Source organism: Lichenostomus cassidix, chromosome Z, assembly GCF_008360975.1.
Source record: "Lichenostomus cassidix isolate B80296 chromosome Z, HeHo_3.0, whole genome shotgun sequence".
NCBI classification, from domain to species: Eukaryota; Metazoa; Chordata; class Aves; order Passeriformes; family Meliphagidae; genus Lichenostomus; species Lichenostomus cassidix.
This window is the reverse complement of record NC_139511.1, coordinates 11,754,650-11,776,083: the sequence shown is the minus strand read 5'-3', so window position 1 is coordinate 11,776,083 and position 21,434 is coordinate 11,754,650. Positions and strand designations below refer to the sequence as shown.

Below are 21,434 nucleotides of genomic sequence, written 5' to 3'. Positions count from 1 at the left end.
TCACTGTAGTGATCACCCAGTGAAATCACAGTCTTCATAGGCTGCAGAAATTAAAAAATTTAAACCAATCATGAATATTTTTCACCTAACGTTATAGCTCATCAAAATGGGTTCAAATTCTTGATATGACAGTTCACGATGTCAGCACCACAAGGTAAAAACATTAAATGTCTAGAACAAAAAGATTTCAAACTACTTCAGGAAGAATAGACTGCCATCTGTACTTTCAGGACTAGTAATAATATGGTAACATTGGTAGTAATAATAATAACAATTGTAGCTTCTTGCCCCTTAAATATGCATGTCCTCCCATATCTTACCGCCTGATCTCTGCATCACTAAATCCTTTAATATTTTCTCGAGGAATAGTTCGTGGTCTTCCACGTTTTTTTGGCCTCTTTCTTTCTGAGATGGAGTCACTATCAGATCCAGAGTATCTTCTGCTCCTACTGCGCCTGCCTTCGCTGCCATTGAAGCTGATCTGAAATTCCATAGCAAGCAGTTAAAAGCTATGTGAGTAATAAATACAACCAAGTTTTACCTAGCCTGTCAAAAAAAAGTGTTCAGAAAATGAAAAAAAACCCAACAAAAAACCTAAACCCCAACAGCAACAAATTACACCACCAGCAACACAGAACTACAATTCAGTCAGAATCAAGAGACACCTGTTTTGCACAGTTTCTCATCCTTGGAAGCATGTATATTTCTTCAAGTTCTTTTTGTCTTTCCTCCTCTTCTATTCTTCGCCTCTGAACCTCCGGAATGATTTCTTCCCAATTTCTTGAATTTCTTTCTGGTTCCAACTCAATATCATCTTCATCCATGTTGGAGAAGTTGGCCACCTTGTATATCAGAATGTATATACTTTCATCAAATCAATACACGACAATACTTGAAAAAGACTGATCAACTACTATTTTATGAAAATAAAGTTGCTGATGCCATGTTTTATGCATTTATACATAAATGTACTTATGTATTTTATCTATTCATATATATGCTATTATTTTATTAGATATATATAAAGTTTACAAATACAGAATGTTTCATGAACCAGCCTCTAATGAAAGTACTTTCATGCAGTTAGGAAAGACAGACTCCTTTCAGCATGGGCAAAGATGAGATATGAGGAGAATCTTTTTCTTCCTTTAAAAGCTGACTAATCTGGATGCATAAGGAAACATGTCCCCCACAGCTGTGTGGGGGATTGTTGTTTAACTTCCTTCAAATAGGGCTAACAATATTTGAATGCCTGACTTAATGTGAAACTATAATAATATAAAACAAACTGAACATTAATACCATGCAGATATCAAAATACATTGTGAATGAGTGATCAGCAGGAGAGCTATTTAATTTTGTCCAGAACTAAACAAACATATGATGGTTTCCATTCTTTTTTTATTTTTTTTTTGCACACATAATATGTGTTACTGGTAACACTTACAAATACCTGGCATTCCAGGTTTACTTTAGGGCTAAAAGCAACTTGAAAAAATGATCAACTAAGAAACACAAACCATATATTGCATTTAACGATCCTATAGCTGCTTAATAACAAATGCAGTAAATAAAACAAAAAATCAGAATTCTAATCATTAAGATATTCATAAATACATCTCATTTTATCATCAAAATACATAAGGTATTTTCAATTGTTTATACTGATGGTAGGTATCATGTACAGGTGAAAAAACATTTTATTAGAAAGTCACAGAGTTGACTTACTGAGGCATCTATTTCCAAATAATGAAGAGACAGATACATAGCAGAGAAATAGTACTATTTACAAAGGAAAGTACAACTACGGCAGCAGGGAGAGAACAGAGACGTACCTTGAACTGCGAAAGCAACTCATCTCCCACAGTTAATGGACCTGGCTCATTTTCCCGCGTTTCAGCCCTCTTCAAGATTTCATCTATATCCATTTCCTATGGATTAAAAAAAAAAAAAAAGTAAAAAGTTTCTCTTTACAATTAAATAATTCATACATATTTTCAGCCTTTTTATCCATCTAGTCCAGATGCATTACTTACTTGAGGCTCCTGTTCTTCCCCTTCAGGTTCTTTAAAAAGTTCCTCAGCACCAAACTTTAAAATTGCTGACAACTCCTCCTTATTAAAAGGTGTTGAACTGAAATAAATACAGTTACATGAAAAACATTTTAACTTAATAACTTGGAAAAGTTCTCTATAATCATTAGTCAATTAAGCTTTCTTTTAACTGCTACATAAAAACTCTTTATATATTTGAGATACATATTTTAAATGCAAATAAAAATCTACAAAGACTTTGCATCTTATTTAACCTTATTTTGCCTTTCATTTGCAAGTGAAATATTCTTAAGGATAAGTTGGTATAGAAACAAACACAAACATACCTTGAAGGAGTAGAGCCTGTATGCAGCACAGTTTTCCCTGTAGTGTCCATTCTTTGAATTACTAAATGATCTAACACCATCTTTTTCTTGGCTCGTTCAAGAATATCTTCTTCTACTGATCCTTTTGTGACTAGTCGATAAATATTAACCTATGTGCATTTAAAAAAAATTAAAATCAGAAATCTCAGCCTTCATTATATAACATCTGAATTTACTAATGGGTTTCAAATATGAAATACTAGTTTAATCATATTACTACAGACTTTACAGAAACATTTTGAAAAACCCAGATAAATAGTCTTAAACCTTTATTTTATAAACTTCAGTGACTTGGCACAAGCATTGCCACAGGCAGTAATGTCGTATTTCTGGTTGTTACTATATGTCCTCTGTAAGAAGGAAACAATCCTGTAGAGAACTAAAATATTTAAGCAAGGGGATGTGCCTGATGTAGCAGTTAGTTTGTAGAATGACATGATGTCAATGAATGTATGACAGACAAGTCCACAACTCTTCTCCTTCTCCCACCCAAATACCACAGCTGCCATATTGTTTTTTCCTGTATAGAGACTTAGGAAAAAAGAAATGAGTATTACTAACATTTCTGGACATACGCAGACAGTATTAGTTATTCTCAAAAATACATGAGGACTGAATGGTGCAGAGAGTGGACAGCTGATGTGCAGAACTGTCCTTCAGGTCTGGAGCTTAAACTGAGTGTGTGTACCTGTTTCTTCTGTCCAATTCTATGTGCTCTAGCCTGTGCTTGTAGATCGTTCTGCGGATTCCAGTCAGAATCAAATATAACCACGGTATCAGCTGATGCCAAGTTGATACCTAATCCTCCAGCTCGGGTAGACAGTAAAAAGCAGAAGTCCTGAAATCATAAAGTAAGAAATAGTTTTATATACAATACTTGTAATATTCTTAAAGGAACCAATATACTTTGTGCAGCACGTAGTGCAGACTACAAAATTATGTACTACCAAATCCCTAAGTGCTCTATGCTTAAAGCTTCTTTAAGTATAAAGCAAACACTGATTACCTATTTCTTTCATAAAGTTACTGACTTCCCAACAGTTTAAAGGAAGCAGCATCCTAGATGAGGATCAATGAGCAAGACATCCCAACAAAACAAGACTGGCCAAAAAATACTGAAACCTTACTGTCAAAGCCTTGAATGTTACAAACACTCTCTCCCACCTTCCCTGCCCCAGGCCCTGGAAGACTAAACAGTTATGTCAGAGCAGGGAAAGCACTTGAGCCTACATGTAACATTAAGAGACAGGAAGCAGAAATCTCTTCTCAGGTTAAGTGCTGTTCATATTAATAAACAGTATGAAAACTGTATGCAGCAAGGTGAAAAAAAGGCTGCAGACAATACAAAATTATTTAATCAGAGATAACTATGAAAGACTACAGAAGAATTTAGAGACATGCAAAAAAACTAATACATGAAATCCAAGCTAAAGTAAAACAGGTTAAAAAATCCCAAACAAACCAAATTTTCAGTACAGTTACAGGAAGCAGCAACCACTACAGTAAGGAAAGAGTCCTGAGAATTGTGTTAAACATTTCCAGGTAGCCCTTAGCTCAGTAATACAAAAACTCTACAAAATACCCTCCAAAACGTTATGGAATTTTGGGAAATAAATAATAAATAAAACCGAGAGCATTATTTTTTTTGCTGCACAAATGCATAGTTTGCGTCAATTTTGAAGATGCCGAGTTTCAATTCCTCTTCATCTCAAAAAATGTATAGTGTAACTGCAAAGGTTTCAGAAAATGTCAATAATGTCTACGCAAGAAATTCGAAAGAGAGTTAGCTTTTATATTCAACACAGAGTTCAGTCCTTCTCCCTCCATAAAGCAGAAACAAGCTCAGCAGCAACTAAAAAATGCTGTCTTCAAACACCAGTCAAAAAGACCAAACAAACTAAACGCCAAAACCAATGACCAACCAACCTCCCCTCCCTGCAGTCTGCCAGTGTAGGACAAAAGATTTAAGCTGATCAAAGGTACGGAACTACTTGCATAATAGGAGTGCTAAATAAGGTACAAATATTCCAGTCCAGAATCTAAAGAATTGTAACAGATGCCTACATACTCAGAGGTTGCTCACAATTGCTAGAAATCAGTTCTTTACTACTTCTTCCATGGCATGTAAACAGGTGGCAACAAATGAAGATAATAGAAATCGTATTTGAAACAAATAAAATATGATTGTTTGTGCAAGGATACATGAAATTAGTTCTGCCCATTGCCAAAGGATTTCTGGATGCTAACTGTTTGTTTAAGTTCAGTGCTCTTGTAAACCTTGTTACATTCTATACAGGAACAAAGCTGGGATTAAAATTCAGCAGTGTTTGTAGAGCAATCAGCTACCATTTTCCTGATTAATGTGTTTTCTACTTAAACTTTTAAAAAAAAAAAATTACATAAACCTTAGACTCTAGGCAGTAGCAATGAATTTTCACCCTTATTGATATATTCCTCACTTTTTTCAGTCCCCCTTTTTCGTGCAATGTCTTTTAGTACTTCTTGGGAAAAAATAAAACATTCCTCAGGAAGAAAAATACTATACCTCTGATCCTTCTGCATTAAAATGATCCAGTGCTTGTTTCCTCAATTCCCCTTTTATCGATCCGTCGAGTCTCTAGAGAGATTGAGAACAAAAGCTAAAAATTAATTCTTACACTGTATTCAAAATCAGAGCAACTTGAATTCTCAGCTGCCAAAACTATTATGTGAAGGAAAAAAACCCATAAATAAAACTCCTCACATGATTTTTTGTTCACCTGTTTCACTTCAAAATACCATTTGTCATAGAGCTAGTCCCTTTCTAGAAAAATAATAAATTTTCTTCCATGTTTTCTTAATCGAAGGGGTAAAGGTCACATAATCACAAACAAAGTTGGAAGGGAGAGATCTTGTCTAAATCTCCTACTCAGGTAGGAACAGCTAAAGCATGCTGCCCATGCTCATATCCAGGTAGTTTTTGGATCTGTACAAGAGACAGAAATTTCATAACCTCTGGAAAACCTGTTCCACTGCTCTGACACCTTCACATTAAACAAAAGGTTTTTTTTATATTCAAGATCAAAGCTTCTTAGCTGCTGCTACCAGCAAGTTTCTTACCTGAAAAGGGAATTGACGATATTTCAGATATTCTGCCAGGATGTCCAGCATCCTCACCATTTGTGAGAAAATTAGGACTCTGTTGCCACGTTCTCGCAGACGAATTAGTAGCTTGTCAAGAAGGATTAGTTTCCCACTGCTACGTATCAAATGCTACAAAAACCAAGAAATACATTTTGAAAAATAAATTAATCTCAACACTAATACACACTGGGGTTCATTAGACATTCATCTAAAGTTTGCTTTTCTTTCTATTACTGCGGACAGAAAAAAAAGGGCAAATTCTGACACTCCTAAGAATTTTAAAGTTTAAAACACCCATACAATATGTAATTAAAACTGGGCATATTTATTTAGTCAATTCCCTGTCCACTATTCAGTTCCAATTAAGAAACAAAAAATACTTCACTGTAAAAACCCAAGATGCATGTTTTTCCTCAATAGACTTCAGTAAGAAACAATGAACTGCCAGAGCACTGTAAAATTCTGTGAAAACTACAGATGTAAAATTTTTTTCTTTAATTAAAAAGTAACATTACCTGTAAGGCCTCCTGTTTATTATAGAATTCATTATCATCTGGTGGTTTAATGAGGTAGCAATGGTTACAACACTTCTTGAGTTCCATCATGATGTTCAAAAAGCCTGAGGTACTGCCTTTTGAACCCTTGCTGAGGGCTTTATAGTTCCTGGTTAAAATCCACCTATGAAATAAGATGTACAATACAGGGACACAAGGCAGGTGTAAGCTCTCAAATTATGAACAAGCTAAAGAAAAAAAGCATCTCCCAGAAGAATATATAAGTATGCCAATCAAATGAAACTACTTGAATAGGCATTAGAACACTGTAGTTCCTGAGCCCCTGCTTCACAGAATTTTATTGCTGTGAAACCCTGGAGAACCCTCAACTTCTATACAGTATACAAACCACCGTAATTCAGTAAATTACACATAGACATATCACTGAAACAGCACAATATACGAAGAGCTGCTACATACTTGTAGTATTGCTTCTGCAATGCACTCATTTCCATTCTCAGAATTTGCTCAACTTTAGCAGGTAAAGACTTTTCTACATCTTTTTTAACTCTTCTCAGCAGAAATGGTTCAAGTTCTTTGTGAAGGCTTGCATAACCATACTCTCTCCCTTTGCCATGCTCCTCTTCAAAATCTTCCCATGAGGAAAACCTTCAACATAATAAAGCATGAGTGCAAAATAGTGACATACTGTGAATGACCTGATGAAGCAAAATTCAAGAAGAAAGATAACACAAGCACAGAATGTGTAAAAATATACCACAAAAGCACATATGCATTTAGATTATTTCCCCACTCCCTTCTGGTTTATACAATTTCTGAATTTTCACCTCACAAGAAATCCCAAACATTGTGCCTGTAAATAGAAGAACAGAATTTTCCAAAAACATCTACAGAACAGAAACTTCTGATTTCACAGTGGAAATGCCATGTTCTTTTTCTGCAAGATGACTTGTCTAGATAGTTGCAGAAAATTCCATTATTACATTTTATCAAGACAGCATAAAAAGCAAGCTGCATGTCTAGAGGGTGTGCAACCGAAGAAGAATCTACTTAAAATATGTCTTGCAGCTTGTATGGTCTAGTTGATGTGTAGCTATCATCTCTGCTAACAGACTTGAAGAACAGATGTTATGATCAAACAAATGAATAATGGCTACCCAACCTCAGTGAAATCCATAGCTCAATCTAGACAGAGCTATGGTGCTTGGCATTTACAAGATGTCTGACAGGAACATGTGCTTTCACACATGAGCTCTAGCTTACCTTAGGTTTAAACAGGTCAAGTATGAAACCAGGTCAATACAATAAGCTTACTGCATGCAAAACACATGGGAAAACGAGCTATTTGATTGAATTACAGGATATTTGGCATCTTGATACAAATTTGTTTTTAATTATAGTACTAACACAAGAAAGATTCCATTCTTCTTGCCCCAGAGTAAATCTATGTGCTTTTCCCCTCAGGCTAAGATGAAGCCTTTCTTCCAGGTTCTGACCCACACATCAATCCATCGTTTTTGTGCACTGCTAAAATGGGAAAAGGTGACAACTGCTACCAGCATTACTTACCTAAAGCAGCATGAAAAGATACATGCATTTATTTCATATAGGATATTTAAGCTATCTCTTTCAGTACAATTCTACTGATTCTCAAATCTCTGCACTACCTTGCCATATCAAACTTGACAAAAAAACTCTTTCTTACTTTTCTGGCATGATGAAGTGCAATAAAGACCAAAGCTCTTTGAGGGAGTTTTGCAGAGGGGTTCCAGTAATAAGAAGACGATGGTTAGACTTAAAGTCTATTAAAGTTTTGTACAGAAGAGAGTCGTCATTTTTTAAACGATGAGCTTCATCAACTCCTATGAATGCCCAATTCAGACCACCAAGGAATGACTTAAAAGAAAAGGAGAAAGGGGGAAACATTATACAAAAAACCGTATTACATAATTTCCCACATTATATAATCAAGATAGAAACACAATCACTTCTTGGTTTATTTAAATAAATTATTGATAGCTATGTATTTTTAGTACTAATTATGGCTTTTACATTTCAACGAAAAGGTGTGCAGTCATCCCAAGAAAGCAAAAATTAAATTTATTATTTAAAAACAATGCCCAGAAGTCTGACCCGCACTTTTTCACATGGCAGGAAAAAAATAATCATTTACTTCTTCCCATACAAACAAATAAAGTAAACAAAGTAAAAATGTTCTGCCTCTTGAATACCTGTAACAATGTCCACATACTGTCAGAAGTATTAACAATAACTCTGTGTGCTATCAGAACAGAGACAGTATTAATACATGTACATATACTACTGTATGCACAACATCACAGAAAAACTATATGGGATTTCCTAGTTTTGTATCATATTTGGGGCTAAGGTTCTTTTTCTGTTCCTTGATGGTGGGTCTGCAAAGAAGTAGAGCTTGAAGCTGGGAGGAGATCTTACAGTAACAAGACTCTGAACCAAACTAAAGAAAATTAAGTGTTATCCACCTCACAAAATGGGAAAAGGCTGATGACCTCACCACACATACATGAAATCCAGAAATATTAAAATAAGAAAAGCCCCCATGAGAAACAAAAACCAAAACCCCAAACTATGCACTGTTGTACTTCCAAAAGCAAAAACTATCAGACCCTCTGAAAATTTAATGGGTCATAAACCAAATGCAAGTCTAAAGAGAATTCTGTATTGAAGAAATTATTTTCATCTTCCCACAGAAGTGCAATTACCTTATCCTTTAGCAAAATTTCATATGTTGTTAGAAGTATGTTAAATTTCAATCGTTTGGTCTGTGGATGCATCCATTCATGTGTTCTTATCTACAAAAAGAATCAAGTAAACTATAAAAGCTGCAGAAAAATGGTCTTGCTGACTGGAACCAATTTAAGTACTGCAACAGTGTAGATATTTAATATGACAAAATAATATGTTAACAAAATAGAAGGCCAACACACACATATATAGTATTTGACAGATATATATATACACACATAGATACATGCACACATACATGTGTATATATACACTATATATATGCACACAGACAGATATATAACATACAACGATTTTTTTACTTTAAGAGATAAGACTACTATTAAGAAAACAAACCAACAACCTTTCAGGAAATAAAGAAAGATCATAACTGGCTTTCTTTCATACTTTTTTTCACTATATCCACCTAAATAATCACATGGCAGAAGATAATTGATTTTCAAATGCAAGACAAAACTTTTAATTCTGTTCACTATTAAGCAGAAAGGAGATCTCTCACACACATTTACATGAGATCAAAATTTAAGCTTTCAATTTGTATTTTAAAGGCTTCAGCAAGTATTTGCTCAGTCCCAAAACATTTGAGATAAGCAGACAATAAGAATATGAAGTGGGTCTTGTTCATGTACAAGACTTTCCAATGACAAGAAGAAATACTCACCATATTTCTGCTAGTTATATCTCCTAGGTAAACTACAGCATTCATCTGAGGAGCCCAGGTTTGAATCTCTCTTTGCCAAGATGTCAAGGTAGAAAGTGGCACAACCAACAAGAAAGGCCCATACAACTGATGCTCGTGAAATAGATAGTTCAGAAAAGAAATTGTTTGTATTGTTTTACCCAGACCCATTTCATCTGCAAGAATACAGCTATTTCCTCTAAAAAAAAAAACAAAACAAAACTATTTAGGGCAGGTGTGGAGAGGGCGAAGGTTTGGATAAGAAGAAATTACTATCTTTTGAGCATAAAACCCACTGATAAAAGTTTTCAAGATTTTGCTACTGTACATTTTGAATAAACTTACTTACATTGTTATTCCATAAAAATACTTCCAATCCCTCCTACCCCCCTAAAATTAACAAAAAGCTTGCAAGTAGTCTTCATGAGTCTAATTTTAGAAGTATAACACTGATGCTGATATTCCAGAAAAGTGTGTTTGGGTTTTCTGGTTTTACTGTTTTAGGTTTGTTTGCTTTTTTGAAAATCTGACTTATTCCACTGAAACTAGAAGCAAAGTAATGACAGATCTTAGCTGGCTTTTGTTGAGAATGATAATCTTTGTACTGCTTAGAGCAAAACCAGTCCCCCTCAGACATCTACTTTGCCCTTAGGGTATGAAAGTCTCCATCATCAAGAAAAAAAGACCAACCAACCAAAAAATCCATTTCAATACTTTACAAATGCTTGCAATTTACAAACTAACAAATTTGAGACTGTACTTACTTGCACCACGAGTGAGCAAGCCAATTCAACCCATTTAACTGATAATCTCTTAACTCTAAACTTTCGTGTCCTCCAATGTAAGATGGTTGCTTCTTAAGTGCAACAAACCGTGGCCTCTGTTTTAGAACCTGTGAAAAGCAAACTGATCATCAGTCCTACTACTCATTGCAGTTACCAAAAGATCTTCCTACAGAAAAAGTAACAGAAGGTATTTACTAGGTCATCAACTCTAGTTTTTAGCCATCAATGAAAACTAGGCCATATAAAAACGCCAAGTAATTTGCAAATTGAAACCAATTTGATTGCTAATCTAAATGTCACAATATGAGAGACATTACCTCACTCAAATTTTCTTTTAAAATAAACTACAATACTAGAGAAACCCATTCCTGAACGCTAGTAAAAATGCAGGCAACTGGCATCTACAATAACCTATTTTCAGTAGTGCCACTGGCCATACATCCTACTATATATCATTATTGCTATTCCAAAAACACTTTCAAAAAATTCATAATACCTATTTTATATCTGGACTTAAAAAAACAACAACAGAAAAATTATGATTGCAACTGATGTGGTGGCTTAAACCTGGCCAGCAGCCAAGCTGCCACTCAGTTGCTTACTCACTTCCCACCCTAGAGGGACAAGAGAGAGAACTGAAAAGGCACAAGTGAGAAAAAAATTGTGGGTCAAAATAAGGAGTCTACTGGGTGAAGGAAAAGCACCCACCCAATTAAAACAAAAACCCACACAGATAAGAAAACCCACAAGTGACGGAATGAGAGTCACACATTAATTCATCAGCAGACTGATGACCAACAAATCTCCAGGAAACAGCCAGCTCCTGCTCAGACCACTGAGTTTATTGCTGAGTAAGACATTAAACAGCATTGAGCACCCCTCTGGTCAGTTGGGGTTCAGCTGTACTGGTGTGCTTCCTCCCAGCCGTGGGAATGATACAACAGGACACAGAGAAGGCCATGACACTGTGCAAATGCTGTTCAGCAACAGCCAACATGTGTTACCAAAACCATTTTGGTCACAAATCTAAACCACAGACTGTAGAGACTACTATGAAGAAAATTAACTCTATCCCTGTCAGACCAAGTACAACTGCTTATAATTCCATTGCAAATTACACACTCACCTTGCAATCTTTAAAGGGAGTGGTCTTGGATTGATTTCTGCTGAAGTACTCATCAATGCGTGCCTGAAACTTTTTGGCAATGAGAGCTCCATCTTCCCAGCTACATTCAGAGTAAGGCAGACCCTGCCACTTACAATAGTAATCTGGATAACCAGCAGCTGATTTCTGATTTGAATGAGCTGCAGAAATGCACCAGAAATCTGATCAGCATTTTACTTCTGTACCTTATGAAAACATTCATTTTATGTAATAATACAACAGAAGCTAGACACATACAGACAGCATGACAGCTCTTTTCTTTACCTTTTGTTTTGGATTTAAAAGTTTGTGATATCAATAGTCTACATTTCTTAACTACAAATAAACATACAGAATCCTTGACATTGTTTTCTGTCCACAAGTTTGTAACATACCAATTATTCTTTCCACTATCTGATATTGTTTATGTAGATCATCTGTAAGCTCCTGCTGGCAGTTGTAATATTCCACATCTTCTGGAGAAGCGTTTTTCAGCCTGTAATGAGAATTAATTTACAACACTTATTACACCATATAGTTTGAAAACTAAGAAAATTCAGCAGCTCTATAGCTGTGAATGTAATCATCCCATGAATCTTGCTGGGAAAGCTTTTCTGAAGGAACAACTTAAAAATTCCTACTGCAAAATGGCTGCATCTGGCCTAAGTGCCTCACCATTAATGACTGAGAATACTTATTGTTGAGAATAAGTATTCTCCACCAGTTGTTTGACTAGTACAACTGGTAGCTGTAGTAGCTGTCTCTCTGGATAACCAGTACACTTTACAGGTTATTTTCCTGGAATAGTATTCAGGATGGCTCACTCTGTAAGAATCCATCTTACAATTAGTTGCTAAAAATCCCACCAGCATTCATTGGCTATATTAAACATACTAATAAAACTGGACACCAAAAAGGTGACTTTAAAATGCATGTATTTCTTCTTCATGTTTTTGCTCTCAGGCTTCAGCCAAGAAAATGGAATTCTTCCAGGTAACCTGTAATGGCTAATGCACAAGAAAACATTGATCCTTGCAGCAATTCCTGAAGAATTCCAATCAAAGTATAGTGGAAAAATTACTAAAAGGTACAATTTATTATTTATTTTTAAACTCCACCCATCTTGTTAAAACTCCATATATCACACACACCCACACACACCCACACAAATCAGGTTCAGAGGATTATGTTACAAGGAACATAAGGGGCTTCAGCTTTTAAAGTTTTTGTCTTGCCATTGCACAGAAACTCAAAATTATGTCCTCAAAAACAGGTAACAGGTCTCATAATGGCAATAGAGCACCTACATTGTTTCAAATTAAAGATCATAAAAATAAAGAGATTCACCATCGTTTTGTTTCCTGATCCTTTTTCTTATAATTGTCCAGTTTCTTCATTCCTTTAACATTTTGTTGTTTCAGTGTTTCCTCAGTTTCCCAAGTGTTATGGATGTGCGACCAACCTTTCCATTTAATAAGATACTGTATTTCTCCTGGCTCCTTTGACTTTTCAAACCCAACATTTGGGTCACCGTCTGCTTCAACTGCATAGATGGTGGTTGCAGCACCTGTGGCTGAGAAAGAAACCACATCATATGCCTTGAGTAAGTGTGCATTGTCATAAGTTAACCAGTTAAAAATGTAGTAGAGAAAGTAATTGGTGGTAATTTTAGATGAGCATATACTTGACTAGCATCTACTGCACTCATATTACTACTATTTGAAAAATTATGATGTAGATATGTTAACACATGGACAAGTTTGCAAGACAATCAAAAAAGCAACCAAAAGTTCCACACCTAATCTGCAATATCTTATCTCTCCTCATGAGAATTTTATTAGTATTCCTATTTTTTAAAACAGTCACTAGGGAATACTCCACCTACACTGCTTGTCATCTTCTGTTATATACCCTTATCTCTCAGCATGCTAAAGACATGTTATGTCTTGTCAGCCTCAAGAAATGAAAAACCTACTGACAGGGACACTATAAATCTCCTTCCTCAACAAGTTTTGTTACTTTTTCTGCCTCTGTTATCTTACCAGGTAAAAATTATTAAGTACAGATTAAGTACAGACTGCATTGCAGCTGAAGCTAGAAGTAGCAAACAGGCTCATTTTTGTGTGGATAGGTTACAAAATCATAGAATAGTCTGAGCTGGCAGGGTGAATGACCCATACAGGGATCAAACCCATAACCCTGGCATTATTAGCACCCTGCTCTAACCAAATGAGCTAATCTCAATGGTGTTGATAAGAAAATGAAACCAGCAAGCTGCTGCGCCAGATAAAAATCACACAGAGGCAACACCAAAAAGCATCACAAGCAGCAACACCATCTGGGGAGGAAGAATGAAGGAAGCTTAGTTCCTAAGGCTTTGACCACAGCAATAACACTATGCACTGGAGCAGGACATGCTAGAACATGGGACAGCGTGGGAGAGGAAATTTGAGGAAGAAGGGTACAAGTTCTGAGAGAGGCCAATAACTTTAGACACTACGTATAACAAATGGAGAAAGGTAGCCCTAAAGTGCAAGGGGTTCTGGGTTTGGGTGGGGCTTTTTCATGTGCTTGTTTTTGTAACTCAGAGTCCAGTATGGGCCCTCAAGGAGAGCTGGTTACTTGGGACAAGCAGAATGCCGAGGTACTCAACAACTATTTTGCCTGAGTCTTCACCAGCAAGTGATCCAGCCACACCAGAAGAGACAAAGGCAGGGAGGGACTGGGATGAGGAAAAATCACTCACTCTATCAAGTTTGAGACCAATTAAAAAACCTGAAGGTGCACAGGTCCAAGGGACCTGATGAGATACATCCACAGGTCCTGAGGGAACTGGTGGAGGAGGTGGCTAAGGCACTACCATAGTTTTTGAGAAGTCATGATGGTCTGAGGAAGTTCACACTAACTGGAAATCGGGAAGCATAAACCTTCTTTCTGAAAAAGGGAAAAAAGTGGGGGCTGTGGGGCGCTCACTGTAAGAAGAATGTGGACTTGCTGGAGCACATCTGGAGGAGGCCATCAAGATAAGAAGGCTGGAACACCTATGCTATGAAGCCAGGCTGAGAGTTGGGGTTATTGTGCCAAGAGAAGAGAAGGCTCTGCGGGGACCTTATAGCACCTTCTAGTATCTAAAGGAGGCTGTAACAAGGTTGGAGAGCAGCTTTAGACAAGGGCATGTAGTGGTAGGACAAGGGGTAATGGCTACAAACTGAAGGAGAATAGGTTTAGATTAGGTATTGGGAAGAATTCTTTGCTGTGAGGGTGGTGAGGCACCATAACTGGTTGCCGTAACAGTTATATCCAGAGATGCTGTTGATTCCCCACGCCTGTAAGAAAGACGCATCCCACCTGTTCAAGGCCAGGTTGGATGCGTCTTTGAGCAAACTGGTGTAGGGGAATGTATACCTGCCAATGGCAGGGGAGTTGGAATTAGCTGATCTTTAAGGTCCCTTCCAACCAAAACCATTCTATGAGTCTATGATTTTAACATGCAGACTCAAATACAAAGCAGAACTGCTAGATACCATTGCAATTTCAGATGTGTTTTTCTGTAGCCATCCCACACATTGCTCTGTATTTGTACTGCAGTAACTGAAATCATGATTTCAGTGGTTCAGCCTTGCCAACACCTTTCAGTGCTCAAACTACTAATCAGCTCTCTCATCTAGCCTTTTACCACTTCTTTGTATGTAACTGATACAGATGAAGTACCACTGAACTGTTCAAACAGTGTCAGAACAATATGGTATGCATTTATGCAATACAGAGCTATCTTCCACCTAATTTTTACTTTTGACTTAGGTGTGCAATTTTTCTGTATTTTTCTCTGCAATACTTAGATGGGAGTAGGAGCATTCTTATGAATATGAAAGGTGAAACAGTATGACTTTTTAGTAACTTCAGAACTATTGCTGTTTAACCTACAGCTGAGAAGATTTGTTGAAGTTGCACCATGATGCACACAAGGATCTTAGAAACACTTTAAAAAAAAATACCTCCTTTACGGCCAACTCGACTATCCATAAATTTCTCTATAGTTTCAAATTCATCTTCTTCAGGTTGTGGGACATCTTCTCCACAAACTTCTAGCAAATCATCAGAATCAGTCTTGGTTTCTTCAGCTTCTTTGTAACTAATGTTAACTGTTGCCTGACGACGAGATCCTCTCTTATCATAATCATCATCCTCATCTTCCTCATCGTCATCGTCTGATGAATCAAGTTGCCTCTTTTTTGGTCCTGCACTCTTTTTCCCACTTTTTGGCTTAATTCTTGAAGACAATAATGTATGACATGACAATGATGTTTCAACAGGGACAACAATAAATCTTCCACATTATTTTCTGAATACATGTATTTAATGAATGTTCAACCACTGTGCTTTCATTTAATGTAGACAGGAAAAGGCATTCACTAGAAAGCATTACTATATTATCATACTATATTATGATACAATTAATTAAGCATTACTATATTATGACTCTTTTTTTAAAAAAAGTCCTTTCTTTTTTTCCTTGTAAGTATTATTGTTTTGAATTGCATATATAGTAGTAGTGAAATACTCAATTGCTTCTTAGAAATAGTACCAGAGCATCCAAATGCCCAACTTCTTACCTGCTTGGAGGTTTCCGGCTTTTGACCTTGTTTTTTGGCTCATAATCAGATTCACTCTCTTCACAACTGCTTTTCTCCCTGTCTTCCTCAGATTCAGAATCAGAACCCGTTCCTGATACTGACCCTGATCCTGACATTTGCCAGTCTTCACTGTACATATTGAAAGACAAAACAGTAATTTCATAATTTTTTAGAAGTTATTCATCCACAAGGGATCTGCTGTAATTTCAACACTATTCACATAAATAAAAGTCTTGTAACATTTGTGTCGGTTGATGAGACAAAAAATTGTCATCAATGAATACTAGGTAAGTAAAAAATGCCCAGTAGCATCAAAGAGATTTGGACTAAGTTTTCTGTTATGAAGAAGTAGATTTAAAATCTAAAACAACAAAAATCTGAATTTCTATATAAATTTCAGCATGAAGAAATGAGTTAACATGACATTAAGAAAACAAAGCACTTAGCAATCTACCTGCAAAGACACATATTCATTAGAACTTAGACATGTTCAAATCATAAAGTTCTATTATGGGACTCTGGAGAGTCCCATATTGTCTAATGACTATAGTCTCTGTGGTCCATGTGAAGAATCAGCAACTTTGGCAGGAGAATTGAAAAATAATAGAGACAGATTTGAGAAACAGAGAAAAACCGGAATTGCAGCAACTTGTGAGTGTTGCTGGCTCGCGAAAGCTCCCACTAAACTCTCACATCAGTGCTTCACGGCCAGGCAAGGCACTCAGAGTGACTAAGCAGCAGGATCTCCTTGTTTCTGCTTAACTGAATTTTTTTTATTTCATGATGGGAAAGATGATGTACAGTATCTTGATTCAGACTCTGGCTTTATACAGGAAAATTCAACCTCACTATCTTAATTAACAAAGTCACTTACTATCAAAATTATAATCACTTTTAAACATGTCCAAGGAAAGGAAAGAAGGAAACAAAAGCAACTCCATAAAAATTCAGAGAAAAGCCATCAGTTATTAAATAAGGGATTCTAACTTGAATTTGCTGTGAGACAACCCACTTAAGTAGTTTCCCATCTCCCCAAGGATTTTCAGGGAGGGCCTCCAACTCAAAAATAAAGTGCAACAAAGTATTTTAGAAATAAAAGCACTGATAAATGTTTTCAAACAATATTGCAGACCCCTTTGTTTAGAAACTAGTACGCTAGAGATGTTAATTTGAGAGTTTTTTTTAAAAATTGCAGAATTGGAAATGAAAGATCAAGATGGATTAAAAAGAGAACATAAGCATTTCAGGACTGAGGAAATGAAGCGTAAGTTACAAGCATCTGTCTCTATGATAAAAAAATGTCTGCTACTACTTATGAAAATATCTTACTCTTTATGTTTTTTCTTCTTTGTTTCAGTAGATGAGTCATCTGCTGAATCTTCACTACTTGAGGAGTCCTGCAGGTGAAAGGAAAAAACCAAATTGAATTAATCCTCAAAAAAAGAATTAAGTACTTCTACCAAGTAGCTTTTTAAAAGATAAATAGGCTTCCACTTTCAAATCGGAGGCATATTATTCATGTTTTACTCTCTTCATCCCTTACACTTTAGCTGTTATAAGACTGCTGCTGTTTTCATATTTATCCATCTATGAATACACTGTGCCAACACAGCTCTGAAACACCCACAAAAACCTCCCATCCTAAAAAATTAACATTCTGCCTACATAAAACCAGTCATGATGTAAGCTGCTCCACATTAATCAAGGTGATGGCTCTATCAAAATCCTAATGTAATCTCCTACTCTCAACAGCTTTTTCATCCTCCATACTTGTTCATATAAAACATCAGTTTAAGAAAATTATGAGAATAGCGTGTTCCTTCTGTTTTTACACTAGAAGGAAAAACAAGAGCCCTCAAAGTTAGATTTTCCTAAGGCCAATCTCAGTGGCCTAAACTTAGATTTAGAATGACTTTATCCTGGAAAGTATCTTTCAGTAAGAGACAGCTGTAAATTAATATTTTAATGATAGGTGATTAAGTTTTGTGTTTAAGTTTAAAAGACAAACTGCTACATCAGACAAAAACAGAAATCCAAATGAGTGTGACTACATGGCACAGTCTTTGTAATACAGGACAAAAAGACTGCTTTACAAATAAATTCCATTTCATAGTTCTGACTAGTGTTTTTGAAAGATGTTGCTGCTGCACAAAGTCAACATTTCTTTAGCCTGTGACTTAGGTTTTGAAATACACAGAACACAAGCTTCATTCTTAAAATACAAGAATTCTTTTGTAGTAGCTATTACAAAACTTGTAAAAATTAGTTTTCTACTTTATATTGGATTTCCAAAAACCACAGCAGACACGATACATAAAATCATATTGAAAAAATATTTTAGTATTTTTATCTGTCTTTACAAAACGCAAGAAGCCAAAAATACAGTAAATAAGTCAGTACAGTGTGGCTTGAAAACTTTGCCCAAACAACACAGAATAGCTACCTAGAAAACTGCACTGAATTGAGATTGCTATAATTTTGGGCAAATTCACGTAAAAAGAAGTAGCCAGAGATATCTTTAGTTTTCCTTATAAAAATGTCAGTTATTTGAACATTAACTTTACAGACTAACCCCAGACTTTGATGCCCACTCAGAGTATAAATTTGCTCCATATAATTTTATTTTAACGTGTAAGACGAGACAGGCATGAGTACATTTAAAAAATCTAAGTTATATTAATCACCTCTTCTGAAACACTGTCTGATGAGGCTGCCTTTTGCTGTTGCTTCTTGAGCACTGCTGATCGTTGTACAGCAAGTATACTTGGACTAGACTTCCAAAACTAAACAGAAGGAGAGATGCAGGAGTCAGTTAAACACACCAAAAGTCTCCAGTTCGCAATATATTTACTTTTCCTCAGTAGCATCTTAACTTTATCAATTAAAAAATTCACTACAAAATACTGCATTAGCTAATAACATCAGAGTTTTCTAAAGTAGAAAGATTTCTACAAAACAGAGTGTTATATGGTAATTACCAGGATAATTACTGCAACATGTCTAACAATAGTCGTGTAAGTAATTGTTAAGGCAAAACTTTTTATAAAGTACATTTCTGAATTCACATAAATAAATTCTTTCAAATTGTTTAACTGCTATGATTTTCTTTCTTACAGCAACACTGAAATACATAGAAAAAAATTTAACAGAGAATCCTTAACAGTCTTCAATTCTTGGGATAACTGATCTACAACTATCTTCCATAAAATATGGTTTACTGCTCCATAAACACCAGAGAGTGAAGGTAATTCCTGCCCACTGGATTGAAGACATTTCTGAACACTACTTTTTCCTGCATTTAGCTGATTTACTGATAAAGAAAGCTAACTGTGCCTAAGCTTGAAATTTTTATACATTTACTGATACAATGAAACCAACCATTACAGAAACAACGTAAAAACAGAGTTCAGAAATAACATTGTGTCTTTGTCTTCCATAAGTTTCAGTAAATTACATACATGCCAAATTGCACACACTTTCATACACTGTTTCAGTGCATACTTCTGTATGATGAAATTTAAGTAGGCCTATAACTCGAAATACTTACAAATGTAAGAATTTTAGAAGTGCAAATTTAAGTACTTACACATGAGAAACTTGATGAATGTTTAAGGCAGCAAAGTACATGTATTCACTGACCCAATCAAGTTACAATCTAATTAAGAACACTTCATTACCTCACACTGCTCTTGAAAATAACTTCAAAGGATTTTTGTAGTGTTTCCCTACTGCCCCACCCCAAAGCATTCATTTATGTATCTTGTTTACCTCAGGTCCATCAACTTTTGGTGGTTTAGATTGAACTTGTTTCTTCTCTCTAGATGTGTCAGACTCTGATTCTGATTGAGTGGCTGACTCTGAACCAGAGTCAGAGTCACTGCTGCCTGACTGGCTGCTGCTTCCATCACTACTGCTTCCAGAGCTTGAACCAGATCCAGAAGCTGATGCTGACCCGGAATCATCATCTGATCGACTGCAATGACAAGTTAGTGGCATATTACACAACTGCCAAGGTAACAAGATTAAAAGGAAAAAAAAGAAATCACCTTAGCTTTACCTATAATTCAACTGTTATGTTAGATCAGATAAATGGGTGGCACACAAAATGGAGGCAGTTGACTAAATAAGTTGAGTTGAATAATGTTAAAAATAAGCAGGAAATAAGAATTCAAAGTGTAATTAGATACTCTCTGTGAAGCCAAAATACAGATAAAGCAAAACCATTCAAGATAATATGGCAGAGTCATGCAAGAGAAATAAAAGTTGTAGAAATGCTCTGTACCCAAACTGTTGAGCTTCACTCCTACAAAATCTTAGCTTAGCTCCATCAAGTGCCCTGTTAACTAAAACAGTTTAGTCTACTTCACAAAGACCTGTCCAATTAAAGATTGTTTTCAGTCTTCATAAATCAGTGGTACTCCTTAAAAGACAAAATAAAACAAACCAAAACACTACACAGATTGTGCTTTTCTGTTAAAAGAGGAGCACAAAATTTTCCCACGCAGAGAAATCTGAATTTGTCAGAGGTGATATAACTTGTGCCAAAGCACCTTCCTTGGCATACACTTGAGCTGTTAGATTATTTCATCTGTATATTCATTTTACACCACATTTAAAATGATTAGAATACACATTAATTAAAGACAAATACTTATTTAATGACCATTCAAGAACCTTACAGCATTTGTTTTTCTAGAACTTCACAGAGTAAATCAGTTTGAAACTTTAGTAAAATTACTCATTAAATTGATACTGTATTTAAAGATATCATAAGAAAGAAATACCACATAGCAAAAGAATTTCAAATTACGTACACACTGACTGACATGCTTTAAACCCAGAGTGAACATGAAGCCAGAATTTAAAATATTAAAGCCAAAATTGTATCAAAGCCCAGCCGATCTCTGACAGCACAATTCATCTGGCTGACAGTCAGCTGGAGGTGACTGGGGGAGGGCAGACTGATTGCCCCAGAATATACTTAACTGTCAACATCTTAAAACTGCAGAACAAAGCAAAATCACTCCTCTGCTTTTGCTGCCACCAAAACTCTGCCATTGAAGAAGAAATTAAGCTATTCATAAACAGACCCCTGCAGAATGCCCATCCATCAAACATCTGCAACCAGCAACCTTGAAATAAAGAGGGGCAAAGAGACCATGGTGAAGCTTCCTTGCTCTGAAGGGGAAGCTGTGGAGAAACACATTACTGCTAGGTTCCTTGCACTTGCTGAGGGAAAAACTGGGAAACAACAAGGCTGGCCCCAAACTCCCAGTTTCTTTCATCCAAGTCTTACTTCAGGCATGGTGCTATAAACTTGCCCATAAAGCAAGTTACAGAATGGAATA

At 35.9% G+C, this 21,434-nt stretch overlaps 2 protein-coding genes across 4 annotated transcripts in view; both read right to left on the bottom strand.

Annotated features, from left to right (window-relative positions):
* The window catches only part of LOC146424381 (uncharacterized), a 231,435-nt gene that overhangs the window by 90,215 nt on the left and 119,786 nt on the right, over positions 1 to 21,434 (bottom strand). The gene's annotated exons all lie outside the window — the stretch shown is intronic.
* CHD1 (chromodomain helicase DNA binding protein 1) overlaps positions 1 to 21,434 on the bottom strand; it is a 55,361-nt gene that overhangs the window by 16,408 nt on the left and 17,519 nt on the right. For 2 of the 3 annotated variants that reach the window (XM_085043166.1, XM_085043165.1), the window contains exons 3-24: positions 19,855 to 20,059; positions 18,771 to 18,869; positions 17,416 to 17,483; positions 16,066 to 16,215; positions 15,448 to 15,722; positions 12,800 to 13,025; positions 11,848 to 11,948; positions 11,435 to 11,613; positions 10,288 to 10,415; positions 9,506 to 9,722; positions 8,802 to 8,891; positions 7,763 to 7,953; positions 6,517 to 6,705; positions 6,058 to 6,220; positions 5,519 to 5,671; positions 4,965 to 5,036; positions 3,108 to 3,257; positions 2,381 to 2,529; positions 2,037 to 2,133; positions 1,836 to 1,931; positions 666 to 842; positions 321 to 481 (exon numbers count right to left, since the gene is read on the bottom strand). In XM_085043166.1, coding sequence (XP_084899292.1) covers positions 321 to 481; positions 666 to 842; positions 1,836 to 1,931; positions 2,037 to 2,133; positions 2,381 to 2,529; positions 3,108 to 3,257; positions 4,965 to 5,036; positions 5,519 to 5,671; positions 6,058 to 6,220; positions 6,517 to 6,705; positions 7,763 to 7,953; positions 8,802 to 8,891; positions 9,506 to 9,722; positions 10,288 to 10,415; positions 11,435 to 11,613; positions 11,848 to 11,948; positions 12,800 to 13,025; positions 15,448 to 15,722; positions 16,066 to 16,215; positions 17,416 to 17,483; positions 18,771 to 18,869; positions 19,855 to 20,059 — 3,336 coding nt within the window. The remainder of the gene's footprint in view (positions 1 to 320; positions 482 to 665; positions 843 to 1,835; positions 1,932 to 2,036; positions 2,134 to 2,380; positions 2,530 to 3,107; positions 3,258 to 4,964; positions 5,037 to 5,518; positions 5,672 to 6,057; positions 6,221 to 6,516; positions 6,706 to 7,762; positions 7,954 to 8,801; positions 8,892 to 9,505; positions 9,723 to 10,287; positions 10,416 to 11,434; positions 11,614 to 11,847; positions 11,949 to 12,799; positions 13,026 to 15,447; positions 15,723 to 16,065; positions 16,216 to 17,415; positions 17,484 to 18,770; positions 18,870 to 19,854; positions 20,060 to 21,434) is intronic. The other variant, XM_085043167.1, reaches the window with a different exon arrangement.